This window comes from Lipophrys pholis (assembly GCF_963383615.2).
Source record: "Lipophrys pholis genome assembly, chromosome: 1".
NCBI classification, from domain to species: Eukaryota; Metazoa; Chordata; class Actinopteri; order Blenniiformes; family Blenniidae; genus Lipophrys; species Lipophrys pholis.
Genome location: NC_137635.1, coordinates 30,117,059 through 30,135,875, shown reverse-complemented (window position 1 = coordinate 30,135,875; position 18,817 = coordinate 30,117,059). Strand labels below are relative to the sequence as shown.

At 42.9% G+C, this 18,817-nt stretch overlaps 1 protein-coding gene across 1 annotated transcript in view; it reads right to left on the bottom strand.

The window, feature by feature from the left end:
• The window catches only part of LOC308117976 (phospholipid phosphatase-related protein type 4-like), a gene marked incomplete at both ends in the record, with an annotated part of 33,686 nt that extends 16,044 nt beyond the window's left edge, over positions 1-17,642 (bottom strand). The window contains 6 exon segments of the mRNA XM_080477115.1: positions 1,953-2,126; positions 2,213-2,270; positions 4,525-4,720; positions 4,901-5,030; positions 5,563-5,748; positions 17,559-17,642. Coding sequence (XP_080333241.1) covers positions 1,953-2,126; positions 2,213-2,270; positions 4,525-4,720; positions 4,901-5,030; positions 5,563-5,748; positions 17,559-17,642 — 828 coding nt within the window.
• Between the last annotated feature and the right edge of the window lie 1,175 nt (positions 17,643-18,817).

Below are 18,817 nucleotides of genomic sequence, written 5' to 3'. Positions count from 1 at the left end.
ACGCCGTCGCAACGTCAAAATGGCAACTGTGTGTGTGTGTGTGTGTGTGTGTGTGTGTGTGTGTGTGTGTGTGTGTGTGTGTGTGTGTGTGTGTGCGTGTGCGTGTGTGTCTGTGTGTGTGTGTGTGTGTGTGTGTGTGTGTGTGTGTGCCTGGTTGGAGGAGAATGAAGGAAGAGCAGCCCAGTAACTCTCAGCCGGTTCTGTTCAGTATTAAAGCGGCTTTACACACAAGAAACTCATCATCCTTTCCAACATCCTCCTGCGGGACGCTACAATAGTAACACACAGTAACTTGGATAAGTAACTTTAATCTATTTACTGGTTTGGAGATAGTAATCTGTTAGATTACTCGTTACTGAAGAAAAGTAGTCATATTAGAGTTATTTTGTAACGTGTCACTGGGATCACTGCTTGTGATGTACAACTTACAAAAAAGTCAGACACAGGTTGTTAGTTAATAACTGAAATCTACGTTAACAATCAGTGAAATGATCTTACAGTGTTTGGATTTTGTGTTGCAATTATTCATATATTTTATATTCAATCATCCAACTGGCCCCGTCTCCTGTCACCTGGTGCCAACTGTCATAAGTAATAGGCTTGAAATGTAACTGACAACTTACTGATTGTATCGAGTCATTTTTATGCAGATGACATAAATCAGTTTGTCCTAATTGACGTGGATAAAACCTGAACTCCTGCCTGCGTTTGATCCTCAGCTTTCAATCTGATCAAACCAAGTGAGAAAAGAATCATCACAGAAGGATGTGTCACATAAGCCTGGATCTCATCCAGAGAAGCACATTTGCTTTAAGTTGACAGCGTTTCTGCCTCATATCTGTTGTTCAGGATCGCAGCCTCACATCTCAGTAGTCAGAGCATTCGCAGTGTAGGCAGGTTGTGTTGGTGTGTGTGTCGCCTCATGTCTGTGTGTGTGGGCTGCAGGGCGCTGCTGCGTGGGAGTTATCAGGGCAACGACTATCCGTCAGTTTCTTTACAGGAGTTTCTGCTTCCTCTCTGCTTCTGAAGATGAACTGAATCATCTCTCATGCAACAACACTCTTTCGAATATTGTGGTTTCTGCAGAAATGCAGGACTTCAGCATTCGCTCAGGACAAATCTGATCGTTCTTCGACCAGAAAGAACCTCTCTTTTGCCTCTGAGTGACATTGCCAAGCAGAATTCATCATAATGGATTGTTCCCACTAACAGGGAACTTAAACTGAGACCCTCGTCTGTTAACACGTCGTAACAAGGGTCCTCTCAGCAAATCATTGCAACTTGCACGAAGCAATTGGGCAGTTTTTTTTTTTAAAGCTGCAACTGGGAATCAAACCCATAACTAATGTCAAGACTTAACCCGAATCACCACCATGAGGAAGAATATAAACAATAAAAATCTGAACTGTTTTAGTGCAAGAAATGTTTATATCTAGTAGGTTTTCTTATACTCTATAGTCTGCAACTCTTCTGGTTCTCTTTGTTATTCTCCTTGTTTATTTCATAGCTTAAATTGTTCTCTATTGCCCTTCTAATACACACATGCAACTTGAAAGTACTTGCAAAGTGGATATTTCATCAGAGGGAGGAAATACAACCAATATGCAGAAGCATTTGCACACAGCAGCGAGAACTTTGAATCAATGTCGCGTTTTAGATCCACGCTGGAGGGAATCTAACTCAGCAGCAGCAGCAGCAACGTTAACACGTCCTCTGTTGTTATTACTGCAGGTTTTATTTCCAAATGAGAATCGTTAAGAGAAGCGATAATGAACCGAATCATTAAGCAGAATCAAAAATGGAATTGGATTTGTAAATATCGTCTCAATTCCCATCCCTGCTCACAGACAATGTTCCCACCCTGACTTGATGTGATGTGTCAGGTCTTCCCCCCCTCGCTGTTCTGATTGGTACTGAGAACCGTTTGCAGTGTGTTTCTGAGCAGTTGTTACCAGATAGACGGCGATGGCAGCTCCCAGCAGCCACCCACAGTAGACGTCAACCGGGTGGTTCCTGAACTGGATGATCCTGGTCAAGCCGGCCAGGATGGCCAGCATGACGAAGGAGAACACCAGGAGAGGCTTCAGCAGCTTGGCGGAGTCCGTCAGCACCGTGTTGAAGTACATCTGAAACGCACCAGCCAAGCTGATTAGACTCTTTCATGGAGGCCACTGCTCTGCGTACGTGCTGTGTGAGCGAGGGCAACACTCACTGATATATAAACTGCAGCGAAGGCAGCCAGGGTGGCATGCTGGGAGGGGAAAGACTTCCTGAAACGAGAGGAGAAAAAAACATTGGAAGGTTTTTTTATGCTGATGGTCACATTCAGGCAGATGGAGACAAATATCCCTGAATATTCATCAGCTGCTGGAAAGTCACTTTGAAGCAAACTTGGAGGACTTTGTGTGTGTTAACTATGTAAGAACAAACTATTATGGCAACAAGCCCAAAGCCTCCAGAGTCTAGACCTTTCATTTCCTCGTCGCAGTCGCTGCTGTTTTTCTCCATTAACACAAAACATGTTTCTTCCACAGGTCATCTCAGGTCTATTTTCTCAGTTTAATGAAGAGCAGATCCTGATGGAGCCGCCTCACTCTCATATCACGTACAACGTCTGCAGTGGTCCTCTTTTTGTCAGTTCCAACAAGAACTCCAGAATGACTGGAGATCCAACTGAGAAGAGTGATCCACCTAATTCAAGACTTCAGACAACATTTTCCAACTCACACTGACTTTAGAAGACGGACGGATTGTTAAAATGACTGCTACTTGTTAGAACAAATCCTATTTGTTATCTCAATATGCAACAACAACTTCACACTGTTGACCAGAGCTAACCACTGCACCACCGTGCCGTTTCAGTTCTGTCCCTTCAGCATAGATCCTACACCATCATGAACAACCTTCGTCATTTAGTTTTCAACTTAACTAAATACACTTACACAGACATTAGTAATCCCTCCATTCCTCTGAGAGAAATGTGGCGGCGCCAAATAAAACAGGGTTTCTCCCGCCTACAGTTTGATTACAATTCTCTGAAGAAAATAAAAATACTCCACACTAATCATCTTTACCTTCTAATCAACACGGTTCACTAAGATCGTACTGCCGTCCTCTCACTGCAGGAAAACAACATCTCTCTCTCTCTCTCTCTCTCTCTCTCTCTCTCTCTCTCTCACACACACACACACACACACACACACACACACACACACACACACACACACACACACACACACACACACACACACACACACACACACACACACACACACACAGAGTCTCTCTGGCCCATAGGTGCCGATCCCATGGGTGCTGGAGCACCCACTGAAACCGTCGAAGGTGGACCACACACTGGGAAATAGCCGATCAAAATTAAAAACTAACTGAACATGTTTGAATGAATTCTTGAAATAACTGTTGCATCGACTGGGAATCAAAGCCCAAGACTCCGGGAATGTCAGGTGTGGATTCTGCCACTGACCTGCATGCCTACATGTGGCTATATGCAGCGTAAATAGTCTTACAAGGCTTCAGTCATCACATAAACCCATATCGTGCGTCTGAATGTGTTACTTAGTTTGGTCATGTGTGTTGTTACAGCTACTACCAAGTAGCTAACGCTAGCTCCTGCTAACTGTAAGGAGTGACTGTAACAGCTTTTCATATTATACTGAATTTATCCAGTATATCAGCAAGGCAGAGCTGCACTACTAGAGGGAGTGGTTATTTCCCCTCATGATGTCCTGAAAGGAAAATCTCTGAATCACATTTGATAAAAAGTGGAGCAAGTCAGTGAGAGAGAATAGAGACTTTCCTCTCTTCTGGGGCTTCATACACAGGCTATGGGGACACATGTTACTGTTAGAAAACCATTACAAAAGGGAATTTTGCATGATATGGGACCTTTATGATTGTTTAATAATAAAAAGTGGTGCTAGCTTGATATTGCTACAGACACATTTAGGATTGTGTCTGTTTTTAACACAACTTGAAAACAGAGGCACAGATGCTGCTGTTATTGTGGTGAGGGGATTTTCCTCCTTTGCTTTCTCATAATGGTTAATATTTTTCTTCTTCTTAGGCCGTGAAATCCTTCCTGATTATCTTCTGTGGCATCTCAACACATTTCCTTTTTTTCAGCGTACTTCACGGTATCACGTTTCATTTTGTGCTTGTGGGAGCTCAGTGCAATGTGTGAACAGGCTTTATGTAATACTCCTGTTTACAGGAGGACTGACACAAAGTACAGTACATCTAAATTTGACACGTCACATTTTTGTACGATTAGCAGTTTTTTGGGGATAAATTTTCTTTATTTCAGATATTTGACATGTTTTGCTGGTTCAAATTTTACTTGATGAAAAAATGTGAAAACGGCTGTTTTGGTCAAAAAGGTGGCAGACTTCTGGTCGAAATGTTGATCTAGTTGTTCCTACCAGGTGATGAATGTATATGTGTCCATATACTTATAGAAATAGACTCAGTACGCTCACTAACTTCCTCCCTGAACTTCAGCCTTACCGTCCAGCATTGATGAGGCCGACATCCTGCCCGGCGCAGATATCCTCCAAAATGAAAGCTTCATCGCAGGTGGACATGTTGATGTGGGTCAGGTTGGGTTTACACACATCCAGCCAGTAGGGGGCGTGCTGGCCGGTGGAGAGCTGGAGGATGTCGGTGATCAGTGCTGTCACACAGAGGCCGAAGATATGAACTCCTGTGGAAACAATGCATTTAACAAAACAATGAAGAAGTTATTGTGGAGGCTGCGTATTTGCTATGGTCTCATTGTGGGTTTTTTGGTAGTTGTTTGGCTGGAAAAGCTTTAATTGTCCGTGTAAACATGAACAACATGTCAGCTGTGTGCACAGTGTGCACTGTGCATGTGTCCTCCCACCTATGAAGCGTACTGCCCGGCGGATGTAGGAGTTGAAATTGCAGCCTGCGGCGTTGATGTTGGCCTCGGTCTGTGTGGCTGATGACCTCCTGGACAGATAGCAGTACAGGATGGCCTCTCCTATAAGAATCTGAAGACAAAAAGGACCAGCAGCTCTGTCAGTGCAGACTGTAATCGGTGGTCTGATGAGAATGTGAGAACTAACAGGAATATTTAGATCCTCCGATACACTCCTTAGCTTGTGAGGTTATTGGCTGCATTCTACCAGATGAGTCTCTTTCCATCCCTGGATGAGCATCAGCATTTTTTGACTGTATTATTGATGCATTCACACATCTGGGAATTCGGAAGGTCACTACTTGGGAAAATCCCATATCCTGGTTGGGAATGTTCACATGACAACTAAAAATGGCCCAGAAATGGAAACATTATCATCACCTGCACAAGCCAATGAGATTATTCTGTTAGATCACTACTATCAATAGAATTTGCTCCGAAACAAACATAAACACTGCTGACGTGGAAGTTAGTAAACTATGCGTTTATGAAAAGTTAAAGTCGTACAATCTAATACTCTCTACGGCTTGAATAGCATTCGATGACCTTGGTAATGTTGATTTGTTTATTTGTCACTGCGATGCTACGAGTGTCCATGTACTCACGGTGACGGTGGGAGCAGCGAAGGCCAAGCTGAAGAGCAGGGGTAGAGGGCAGACCTCATGTCTGGGCAGGATGTAGGGCAGAGACAGACTGCGGTCGTTACAGCTGTACCCAGAATGCACCGGCTGGAAAATATCCGTCAGCTCCAGGAAGTAAAGACTGACCACAGAGGAGGCCAGGATTGGGAGCTGTGGCAAGGAACAAGTGAGAAAAGGGTTGAAATAAAAATCATCCTTATTGCTGTCTTACACGTAATGTACATATTGAGATAACATTATGATATGCAGTAAATACAAATACTTTAATGTTAATGTTGACATTACATAAAGTTCATTTACTACATTATCACACTGGCTGCATGTGTGAATGGAAGCTATTTAAAGCCTTTTGTAAGGGTTTCAGTGGAGCTAAATATCACTTGATAATTTCCGTTGCCCAAAAATAAAGTTATTAGCCACAATGGATCTTTTGCTAAGCCCCGCCCCCAAACGCAAATGAGCCAATAGCATTCAACAACTAACATGCCAGAAATGCCCACTTGGACATTCTTCATCGAGAAGCATTAGAGCTGGCGACACGTCTGATGTTTTCTGGGATATTTATGTCATTTAAGACACAAACTTGGTCAAACGATGTTCATGGGGCCAATGTAACAGCGATACAAGGTATCCTGAAAGGATAAACAAATCACCAAAACCTCGTTTCATTGTTTGAATTCATTTGCTAGCTTAGCTTAGCATTAGCATCCATGATGGCTCCTCCTCCTCCTCCTCCTCCCCCTCTTCCTCCTCTTGCTCAGTGTGCTTCATGTTTTCTTCCTCCTTGGCGTCCATTACTGAGAACAGCTTCTGTATTAAGCGCAGCAGTTTGTGGCAACGTTACCAGACGTCTAGTTACAAGTAAACTCTGAGGATTACTGCAGGTAAACTAGACTAGGTGACCTGACATCTTGTTTCCCTGTCGTTAGCCAACGAGCTAGTTGATTAGCTGGCGGTGCTGATACCAGTGGAACTGGTGAACAGTGTTGATGTTAAGAAAAACATCGTAAAAATCGTAACATGCAGTCAGCTGCAGCCTGCGACGGCTTGTCCGCCTTCATAACAGCATCTAAAGGGGGGGGGGCTTAGCCAGAGGTCCATTGGCCTTAATTTGGACACGAACTAAGATCAGAAGACATTATCACACAGAACTATCCTCATTTGAATACCTTTCCATGCAACATAGATCAGTGTAGTTATTCTTACAGATTTTTTTGTTATTCAGTTGAATACACATACCTAGTAAAGTGAAAGTCACTGGAAGTTCAGCAAAATCATCAGGTAAACATGCAGGGTGTATTGCAGCTAACACTTCCACTCACAGTGGGAACATTTCAGCTTTAATCTATTTTCATCATGAACAAACAACTTACATTTATTTACAATATAATGTCCACAGGACAGTTTAGTGCCTCCATATTCATTTTCACATCACAGGCACTATTCGGCTTCAATAAGTGCTCCTGTGAAAACGAATAAAATAAATGAGAAGGAAAGAGTCACAATCTGTAAAACACAGATTCGGGAATCAGAACAGGAGTGTAAATGTTAAAGATCATCATGCGTCCATCACCTAGCTGTGTTGTTCGCAGCACTGAGATGCCTCAAGGCCAAACCAGAGAAAGAATCTTCTTTACTCCTAATAAACAGCAAATCTGAGTAAATCTGAAGAGATTCGACGGGTAAAACTGATATTTTATGTCCGACAGCAGAGCCAGTCATAACAGAATGTAAATCTGATTCAATTCCTTTGCGTCATTGACCGTTAGAATCCGCCATCGTTTCTGCATTCATTCCAGGTGAGAGGTAAAACAACTGCTTCGCGTGTGGGCGGCTTTACAAAAAGGTTTAATTATTTCCACAGTCGTACTTGCAATAAACCCTGTTTCTTGCCTGAAGGAGCAACTCAGCCACCTACTATAATTTCAATCCTCTGGTTGTCAAAGCTTTAGAGAACGCTTCTGTCTTGCCGTGGCTTCAGGGACGCCGAACAAAAACTAACAACGCTTTTTAGCACATTGTCAGTAAATGCAGCCTGATACTGCAGGATGCTCATGCTGGGTTTTCTCATTTACTGACAATCAGTTTGAATACGCCAGGCTGCTCAAAATAAATTAGCTCAGAAGATTTCTCAAAGCAAAATTATAACAAGTCAGCTGGAGTGGCTTTCTATGTGGAGTCGGCATGTTTCCTGCCACAGGCCACAAACATGACAACAACTGGTTCTAAAGCCTGATAATCTCTGGTCTCGTCTGGAGATTATTTTCTTCAACATCATGTGTGTTTATGTTGCGGCTGGGAATGAGAAGGTAGAAAGATCTAGAGTGAAAGAATCAAGTAAAATCCCCATTAGAATGAGCATTAGGAGGAGGGAGAAAGGTTTTAATGGTTTGGGGTGTGGGGAAGTGGACGGTCGTGAGGATGGTTTATTTATTTATTTATTAAGGCTTTCCAGGTTATAGACCATCAAAGTTTGAAAAGAAAAGGAATAAAAGGACTGTCAATGAATAAATGACAAATTTTTATGTAATTTAATCACTCCTGGTAGGTAGTGAGTGGGACAGAATCTGATTAGCAGTGAATTCTCACATTTCCACTTCGATGAGATACATATTCTTGCAGTTAATAATAATAGAATAAAAAAAACAGGAGTGTTGTGGTGATTGAAGTGATTAAGATCAAGAGTTTAGTTTGCATTTCCAGTCTCATGGAACAGATTCACTTCTGGCCATCGGGTCTCGGTCTGATTACTTAATGTGTCCTGTGTTCACATGAATGCTGATTAATGGAAAACAGCATTGAGCGTTCAAGTACACTGAGAGTGTACCACAGAAATATACTGTAGTACTATATGTGATCCACATTCAGTTAAATACACACGTTGCACTTTTAAAAATGTAATATACCCCCTTTGTGATATAAAACTTTACAAATGACTCCCAAAAGACAGAATAGTTAAAGTTCAGAGTTACTGTACCCTCACACCAGTAAAAGCTTTCGATCTGTGAAAATTACGTTGATTTTAAAACCTGTTGTTCATTTTATGCATTTTTTAAGAAATAAAGTTAGTGCAGAAAGATAAAACGAAAGCCTGGGAGGGTCCAACTCCGGTCCTGGAGGGACGCCATCCTGCATGTTTTACGCGTCTCCCTGCTTCAGCAAACCCGAAACTAATGATGATGTCATCATCAAGCTTGTTAAAAAGCCCAATGAGGAATCAGTCGTTGCAATCAGGTGTGTTGCAACTGGGAGAGACCGAAAACATTCAGGACGCCGGACCTCGAGGAACGAGTTTGGATGCTATTAGTAAGTCTTTTAATTTGAAATAATGTGGAAAAACCAACATCACACTACTTAGAGAGGTTTCAGAGTCAATCGTTTCACTTGCGATGTGTGAGAGTGTTTCTGCAATAGATCTTCCTCCCATGATGAACATTGTTGGGAAGCAGTAACCAGAGGGGGTCCATCCTTATGGAAAATTGCTCCCTGCTTCGCCGAGCTGAGTGAGCACAGCTCCTCTCTTAAAATATTCGCTAACATACAAGTTTCACAAGAACACAGATGACAAGTTATTTGAACTTAATGACCTCCATCCTCCTTCAATGGGTGCCCAATGGGCAGGGGGTGAAGGGGTGAGGGTTTTAAATCGAGGTTCAAGAAGACAGAGCGACTTTTCAAATAGATCTCCTTTATATAGAGGTTTTCTTGTTCAGTTTAAAACTGTTACACTAAAGGAGGTGGAGGGTAAGTTTGAGAAAGCCACATTAGCGACGATCTCTTCTGGATTGAGGATGTTGCTGCAACACAGAGCGGTGAGGCTGAACAATCTAACACTGCTGCTTTTGAAATCGCTCTTCTGGAATCTGTAGCCGTTTTCCACATCGATCCAAAACCTCTGACAAAACAATATCAGATTATCTCTCTTCGTATCAGGATACAATGACCTGTGTCTGGGTTGCTGTTTTTAGCACCGATCACAGTTTGGTATTTGGGACAGCCTAAAGTCAATAACAATAATTCTACACTCAATATAGTACCAAATGTTCACAGAGGACGATGAGCGAAGAGCACCCATGAGAAATATTTGCACTTTTTCCTTCCTTGGACCTGCCTTGACAGAGGCTGACCACTTAAAGACTGGAAACACCCACATAAGCTGCTGTTGTCGAGATGCTCTCACCCCGTCAACTAATCATCACATGTTGACTCTTGTCAAACTCCCACAAGTCTCGAGGCTTTTCTGCTTTTAACACGTCAACTTTGAGGATGAAACACTTACCATCTGATGAAAAGATCCCATCGACGTACTGGCATTATGATAAAAAGATTATCTCTTTATTTCTTCCTTTGGTTCAGACAACAGTCTGACAATTGTTCCCTGAATTAACATCAAATGATCTATTCAGTCGGGTGAGATGCGTTAATGTGTTCTTGTTGAAATGCTGGTAATGCCCAAGTGAAACATGGATCCTGGCCGATCGGCTGAGAATAGGTCTGGATTCCGGCGAGAACTTTGTTCAGGTACGAAGAAGCAACACCATGTATCCCTCTAACAAAACGTCTTGATGATGGAACCTGTATGATCTGCAGGTGACAGCTTCACTCCTGCTCCATGTGATGTGTTTCCCCTGGGACTCATGGCAGCTTGAGCAGTGTGTGGAGGGGGGGGGGGGGGGGGGGGGGGGGGGGGGATCCTGACCCCACACTGACCCAATCATCTGCTATCAGAAACCCAACAAGGTGGAAAACGAGGGTGAAAGTGGAACATGCTCTTACACCTGACAAGACCTGTCGTCTTTCTGAATTCATCTTCTTTCCTAGTTGTCTCTGCCGCCATCTTGAAAGTGAAAACAAGGCATGTAGGATGTCTCAGGAAAAGGTGATACAAAACTGCCTCAGCCCAACATTAAATGACATTAAACCACACGGAACGACGACTGCTGTTAGCAGTGCTAGCTGGACGCTGGCTATATACGACTCATCACAATGACCCAATCTGTCAATCTTCAGTGTTGTGTTGGGTTGCTCAGGGTTCATACTGGCATTGAGTTACAGTTTGGTCAATCAGAGAAACGATTTTGTCAGCTATTTGGTTGCATGCTTGTATTTTTTGAGGAATTCCAACATTTTTCTTGATCGATTAGTTCAGCGTTGGCATTTTGTGAGCTAACGACATGCTCTTTATTGTATATGTGACCATTTTACCAGCAGTTTCTAGCTGTAATTTGAGCTGCGTGGGTTTTTTTTCTTCTGGAAACCACAAAAGTGCATGCTTCGGGGTCTATTGGGAACATGTTGCCGCATGTTGAAACATTTTGTAAAATATGGTCATTTACATGTGCTTTGTTGACGAAAGAAAACACGAGAAGTCCACGAGAAGGTGGGGGGACAGGAGGGACAGGGGCCCCTTGAGGCCCCACCGGAGAGGGGGCCAACGGGTCAACTGCTCCTCCAGCCCCGGGCGGAGTGCTGTAAGACTAAAAAAACTGAACAAAATGTAATTGACTTTTTTCTGCATTTTTGCAGCCGCTGCAAAAAATCATATTCTATCAAGTTGTGAGTTTTGTTCTTTCTTCGCGTGTGCCACATCTTTAAAAAAGGGAGGTGCTCTTCTATTGGGCAGTGCTCTTCTATTGGGAGCTATACGGTATATACTTCAGCATTTAAAATCCTTGTTAAAGACTGATTACAGGCTCCTAATTCACATTAATGTATATTGGTGACCGTGTTTAAAACATGTAACTATAAATTATGCAATATTTTGACCATTTTCTCAGCGTTTTCTTTTTTGTATGAGTTGAAGAGTCTTTATTAAAACTTTACTTATGCCAACAGAGAAATTAGTCACTCGAACCATCTCTGGGTATTACGAAGATCAAAAAAGGAGCAACTATTTAATAAAAGTTTCCCATTAACAAAATAAAAATACAACAGATATGCTAATGAACGTTTCAATGACTCATCAAAAATTGTTCTTGCAGACCTCCATCCACATCAGTATGCTTAGTGAGCAGACACCACGCTTTAATCTGCACCCCTAAACTGAGCACCTGTAGACTTTGAACTTTGGAATAGTTTCTATTCTCCTCTTATTAGTTTTTAATTGAATATGAGATCTTATTTGTTCTCTGCAGGCCTCCAATAGCTCGGTCCAAAGACTTTAGTACGTCACAGTCACACATACATTGGTGACGGAACAAGCATGATTGTCAATACTTATATCGAAAGCAGCATTTTCACAGCAAAGAATATTTTAATCTTCAATGAATGAATGATGTGCAGCTATCGAAACATGTGTCAACATCTTGGAAATAAAAAATTAGATCATAGGTCCATAGAATTCGTCCCTCCTGTGTGAATTCTGCAGATAGAATTCCTCAACATCTTGGAAAGAAAATTCCACCAAATCCCTCCCGTCTACATTTCAATGCATCAGGATGAGTCAGAGAATTATGAACCAATCAGAGGCTACCTTTCAAAACGTAATATACCACATGGTATCAATGGACCAATCACGTTGCTCATTACTGGGCGTAATACAAAACCGGTAGTCAGTTGCGAGTTCTGTACTCGAGCCGATAATTCTCTATATTTGATGAAAAAATATGAATTTAGGCAAAATTTGACAAGTAGTGATGGCTATAATACACATATTTTAGAGGCTTTGAGCAACACGTCCGATGTTTTTACGTCCGTCTTTTGACGGCTGGACGGCTCGCTGCCTAAAACCATGGCCATGGTCAGGATGAGATACCACACATGATCCCTGATCATCCTGAACCCAGACGCAGCAACAGAACTCAGGGAAATGTCCTCAACGCTGTGTCCTCCACTCCCTCTTCACACATGACTCTTCACCATCGCTCAGGAAGCTGAAACAAACTTGTCTCCTCGTTCAATGCTGAATAATGTCTGCCACTGGGAGCTTCCTGCCTGACCTGCTGCACTGTGAGCTTCTCCATCTGTACCGAGGAGAACAGGGAGGACCTGCAGCAGGTGGTGAGGGGGCAGATTACATAATAAGATAAAGACCACTCCACTCTGTGTTCGAGGAGGCTGCGTCTTCAAAACAGCTCGGAGGATAGCTGGTGCGACGTCCTCTCACAAAACCGGCAAGGCCTGTCAGTTCTTTCATCTAAAGAATGAAAACAAGGCAGCAAAATAAAATCTGCATATAATCACGCCACTGGAACAATTTCCAACCAAAGCATGGCTGCTGCTGCTGGTTTCTCTTCACTCTGGACAATTTGACTTTGTTTACCCAGAGACAGTGCGATCCTGTCCAGTCTGAGACACAAACTTCGCTCATCCCGACAATGGCCAAGATCTGCTTCCGCTTGACTTTCATGAAAGTAAAAGCTTCGGGAAGTTAATGTGACGTGTTGAGCTAAATTCTGTTATTGGAATTTTTTTTATAATATTTTTCTGCTTCTGATTTCTGCCCTGTGGCCACCATATATGACAAAGTTGTGCTGCCAATCGATCAACATGACTTAAATAGTTTATAGCACAATTTTTGTGAATCTTTGCACTTTTCCAAACATATTTAAACTGCTGCCATTTTGGATTTGCAGACCATGAATACACAGTGCATGGGAACATTATTGATCGCAGTTAAATCAGTCTTTTGCAATATACATTGTGCTTACTGATATAACAATAACTATATATTGTGCAGCTCCAAACTATTGAACACGAGTGGAGACAAGCTGTCATTCACTACCTGGTGGAGCCTGATGTAGCTGCCCAGGAATATTCCCAACGCCACCCCATCATAAACGTGAGCCAGCAATGATGTAGCGCCACTCAAACTTTGTCAGCCGTGTGGAAAAACACTGCGCTGCATAGTGATTAGCCTATTGCCCTGATTTACTGCCCCAAAACTGTGCAGCTGGTGAAGGTGCAGGAGAGAACGCTGCACATTACTCCTCCATCAGGTCCTCACTGCTTCACTGACATGAAAGCCGCCGTAGTAAGAGGCGTGATATTTCTCCACTGATCCTCCGGGGTGAACCGTATCATGCATGTTGATGAAGTGACGACAATTTTAAAGACACACGAGGCGAAGCCTCGGCAGCGACCGTGCATCGAGCAGAGCAGGCGCACTTAAGCATGTTTTTCTCTTCCCGAGGTCTGTAGTTCAGAACACAGACATAAAAATACACTCCATTCAAGAGGTCCATGTTGCCTAGCAGCCAGTTAGTGGGTAGGATAGTGTGACAGCGTGAGATAGAAAATGTAGGAGACACAGAGCGGCTCAGTCAGGGAAAGAGGGAGAGGAGAGCACAAACGATGACAAATCCTGAATGTTGTTCGACCCAAAGCAAGAAAAATTCTGCCCCGTCACCCAACGTTAATCAGCACTGACGGGATATGTTGTTTTCAGTGTTGTTGACTTTGGTAAAAAGGAGGCCAAACTGAAGCTATCCGCGATCGTCTGCAGCGTAGCCTTTTAAGGGAAGCGACAAAATCAGCACAGAAACACATGCAAACAGGCTTTTCCCTAATTAGCCAGTCGTCTATGATTCACAGGAATACTAAGCTCTGCCCATAGCTGGGTTTTGGAAACCGTGTGACTTTAGCAGCAAGGATTGGTTTGAAATGTGAAGACTTGAAGCAGAAAGCCAGTCGCGTTGCACAAATGGAGGCCAATCTGTATCGTGGAGGAATTCAACGGGGGCCCAAATCAACAGGCACTGCAGAGCGGCTGCAGACAGATGTAGAGTGGATCCGACCGGCTGCTTCCCTCACAGGACTGTCAGCTTTGGGAACAACATGCGTCCTACTGACGTCCTTTTTCTCTTTGACCTCTGCAGCTCTCAAAACTCACACAGTGGTCTATTATGGAACCACATCTTTATCAAAACCAATACAATTACAGAGAAGGAAACAAACACATAAGGCCTTTGTTCTTTGGTCGTAATAACAGTGGTCTTTCTCTTGGCCCTAATTTATACCAGTAATGAAATCATGAAGAGAAACATGATGGGTTTTCCCAAAAATCTAGTGCAGTAAGATTTAAGATTCCTTGTCATTATTGCAAATCACATTAAGAATATCAACTATATATATATATACATAGTTGATATTCCAACAATTTGTGAAATAATGTGCAGCCCTAATATTTATATTAATTTATAGAAATTCTCAGCCAATCATATCTCTCCGTCAGTTTCAGCCAATCACGTGTTGAAATGAAGAAGTGAACAAATTATATGATAATGGCCCCCTACAGCTGGAAGTTTGTCCATTCCTCCTGTCAAAATGGACATTTTAACTCCATTTTACCTCCTTAAGTGACATGAAAATATATTTTAACATATTAGCACAGAGGCAGAGCACCTGTTTGTTTGCTTTTTTGTTTTGGGTTTTTTTTTTACTGGCAAAATTTCCACAACTTTTTGATAAATATCCACTATATTACTGGGTTTGTCTAGATTGTTACAGAAACTAACATCGAGTTCTGGCTAACAGGAGACCTGCTCATCACTGCTAATGACAAACTATCTCTGATTGGCTGAGAGAGGCATGATGGAAACATCTGATATTACAAATATTTGTGGGATGGCGTGACCAGAAAATACTTTGAAAAATCCTCAAATTAATGCAACAAGTCACTGGAAAATGTGGAGAAATTTACAAAATAAAGGAAGAAGTGAAGAAGTTAACAGATGTTTTGAGCGTGTGTGTGTGTGTGTGTGTGTGTGTGTGTGTGTGTGTGTGTGTGTGTGTGTGTGTGTGTGTGTGTGTATAGGTGTGTGTGTGTGTGTGTGTGTGTATAGGTGTAGGATATAGTGGAATAGTGCTAATAGTGGAGAATATCCTTTCTTAAAGATTAACAACGTGTGTAGTAGAGAGGCACGATATCTATCGGAACCAATGATTATTGGCTCGATACTAAAAAAAAATCCCACTGCATATGTAAGTCCCACCATGACATTTCGTGCTCATAATTATATCGTTTCCGCTCATTTTCAGTCTGTTTGTGTCGGTGGTTTTCACTGATTCTGAAAAAAGACAACGCCATCGCAGTGTGAAATGAATGTTTAGCCAAGAGGGGGACGGGTACAAAGTCTACCAGTTTCAACACATCCAACCTACATCTTTGCCTTTCTATACCTCAGGTGTGTCTATAAACTTCCAGTATCGGTTGTGAGATGCAGGATGTTAGTGGTGGCAATCGGTAGGAAAAACAAAGTCATGTCGGTGCATATGAGGACAGCTTTCATTTCATATTTCATGATGGAAGGTGATAAGTTCATGTTTCTTCTTTATTTTTTAGTTACATGGTTGGCTCCAGCACCCTACTACCCAGACGGATGGATGGATGGATGGATGGATGGATGGATGGATGGATGGATGGATGGATGGATGGATGGATGGATGGATGGATGGATGGATGGATGGATGGATCTATGCTTTCATATGTACAGTTTAATCATCGATTTCATCCATTTTAATCATCTGGCATAGACCGAAGTGAATCAGGCAAATAGATGCTTACTTCAAAAATGCGTTAATGGTTTCTAATAATGAGCAAATAATTGTTATTAAAATCTATAAATTGTACACCAGGCGTGCAAGAACAGGTGCAAACTGTGGTGCAAACTGAATTAAACTGTCTCAGTTCTTAAACCTGGCCCAGATTATCATCCACAGACAGGCCACAATATGTCATATAACTTCTACAGTGAAGCACAAAATCTCAACATACACTGTTAATGCTGATGACGATACCGTTAGTAGTAATCTTTGTATTCCAAACAACCTAGAATAATTTCTTGTTGTGTACTAAGTGTTAGGTGGCTCAGCAGCTTGTCACAGCCTGATCGGTCCTGTACACTTGTTACCAAAGGATGGTGCAGCGACTCCCTGCAACGTTCAACAGCTGGATACTCTCATATGAATAAAAACTGGTGGTACTTTGTCTGTGGAACACTGAATTGCATGGCAAAAACTCACTCAAACAACCTGGTGCACAAAAATGAACTCACACCAACTGCACCTTTAAGGTCAACTGAGGAGATACAGGCACCAAGAAATGATTATTTCATCATCTTTTATCGGTCAATACAAGATCTAGGCCAGGACTACTACGATTACAGGTATGATTAATGTGCGAGGCAGTACTTTTGAATGCAGAAGGAAGTGCAGATTGTGGAGCCTACAGCGAGGCTGTTCCACAGTCTGGGGGCGTATGAACTAAATGCAGCATGACTGTAGGCTTTATTCCAGGAGAGGAGAACAATTACTGTGAAAGAGTGAGTGGAACACCAGCAATCTGTCAGCGACAGGCTGAACCACAACCAAGCGCCCGTCACTGTCCTCACGCCGATGATTAAATGGACGTTCTGGCCTCGCCGCCACCTCTCTGTCAAGGTGTTCTAACTAACATTAATGCAAATGGTCGCCTCCCCCCCCAAAATATCTGCATGCATAAGGAATTGTACCACCTGGCAACTGCAGAGTCAGTGGCGACATAAACAACAGGGATGAGGTGAACACAGACTGTCAGCGCCACTGCTGTCAAGCTGCATGGCTTCACATTATACAGGATTACTGCCTGTCTGGATCCCTGGAATGGAATGCAGCACATCTTTGGTACCATCCATCGTCTGAGGGGAGGGGGGGATAGGTTCGGCGGGGACTTATGGATGTCTGAGACTGGGATGTGACGGACGTCTGTCAAAATTAACTCTGTTTATGCTGTTCCATCCTAAAAACCAGACGCACCCTAACAGCTCTGGCTTGTCTGAGACTCTGAATCAACAGACAGGAAGACATTCAACTGTCAGTCAGTCAAGACACCAATGAACCACGATAGATAGATAGATAGATAGATAGATAGATAGATAGATAGATAGATAGATAGATAGATAGATAGATAGATAGATAGATAGATAGATAGATAGATAGATAGATAGATAGATAGATAGATAGATAGATAGATAGATAGTCACCTCTACAAAATAAAAGCAGGGCAGTAGGGTGACGCTGTCCTTGGTCTCCTTCCCGCCTTTCAGACGCTCCTTGGCTCGAGACATGACGACCGGCCGGTGGTCTCTCCCGGTACCGGGAGACAAGGAGCTGTACTTGATCAGCGTCGTAATTTTGGCGAAAAGATCCGTCCGAATCCCCCCTTCTGCCTCCCCCCGGTGTCCCCCCGAACCTCTAGCAGACCTCCATCGCCCCCCCTCCTCTTTAATCGACGCGTCGTTGCCTCCCGGTGCGGTTCGCCCGTCGTCGCCCCCCCCGAAAATCAGTGCGGTCGGTGGGCTTCAGGACTGGAGGCGCTGTCCGCTCCCACCGAGCCCGGAGAGGAGGTTCATTCCGGTGTGGAGTCCTCCACTCACACTCCCGCCCCCCCACTTTACTCCTTTACCTCGATACGTCCTCTCTCTCTCTCTCTCTCTCTCTCTCTCTCTCTCTCTCTCTCTCTCTCTCTCTCTCTCTCTCTCTCTCTCTCTCTCTCTCTCTCTCTCTCTCTCTCTCTCTCTCTCTCTCTCTCTCTCTCTCTCTCACTCCCCCGCTCTCAGGCTCCGTTCCTCCGGCTCCACTCCTGCTGCGGACCGATCCGCTCCGGGTTTTCACTGGAACCACTGATGCCCAGGAAAATATGCCACAGGTAAAGCTTTTTTAAATAAATAAATAAATAAATAAATAAATAAATAAATAAATAAAATGGTGGTCAAGATACATCGTGGACAGTCACACACACTCACTGTGGTTGAAAACCAGAGAGAACATGCAAACTCCTGCCAGAGTGTTAAAAACTACACAACTGCACAGTCTTATTCTTATGCAGTTTGTATTCCTATTATACTCCTCCATCAGTAAGTATATGACTCATTTGTGTTGATTTTCCTTGTTTGTTTGATAGTTAAAAAGGATTACTGAACAATTTCACCTTGTTGTCAGAGGTCCAACAACATTGGATTCAAAGTGTTTCCCCAAATCCAGCCTTGGTCCTGAATTCCATCCAGTCTAAAAGTCCCTCTAGTGACTCGACTGAAAACAGTCTGTGTCTGTGTCTGTACCTTTTAATGCTAATGAGCTGTGTCTGTCCACGCCATCTTCATGTCTGTTTCCCAGTAGCGTTTCATGACATCATGACTGGATTTTAATTAAATGTGGTGAGCCAATTAGTTTTGACAGAGATCTGGATAATATTCTAAATAATACAACCAAAAGAAATGTTATAATGATCCGGATATATAAA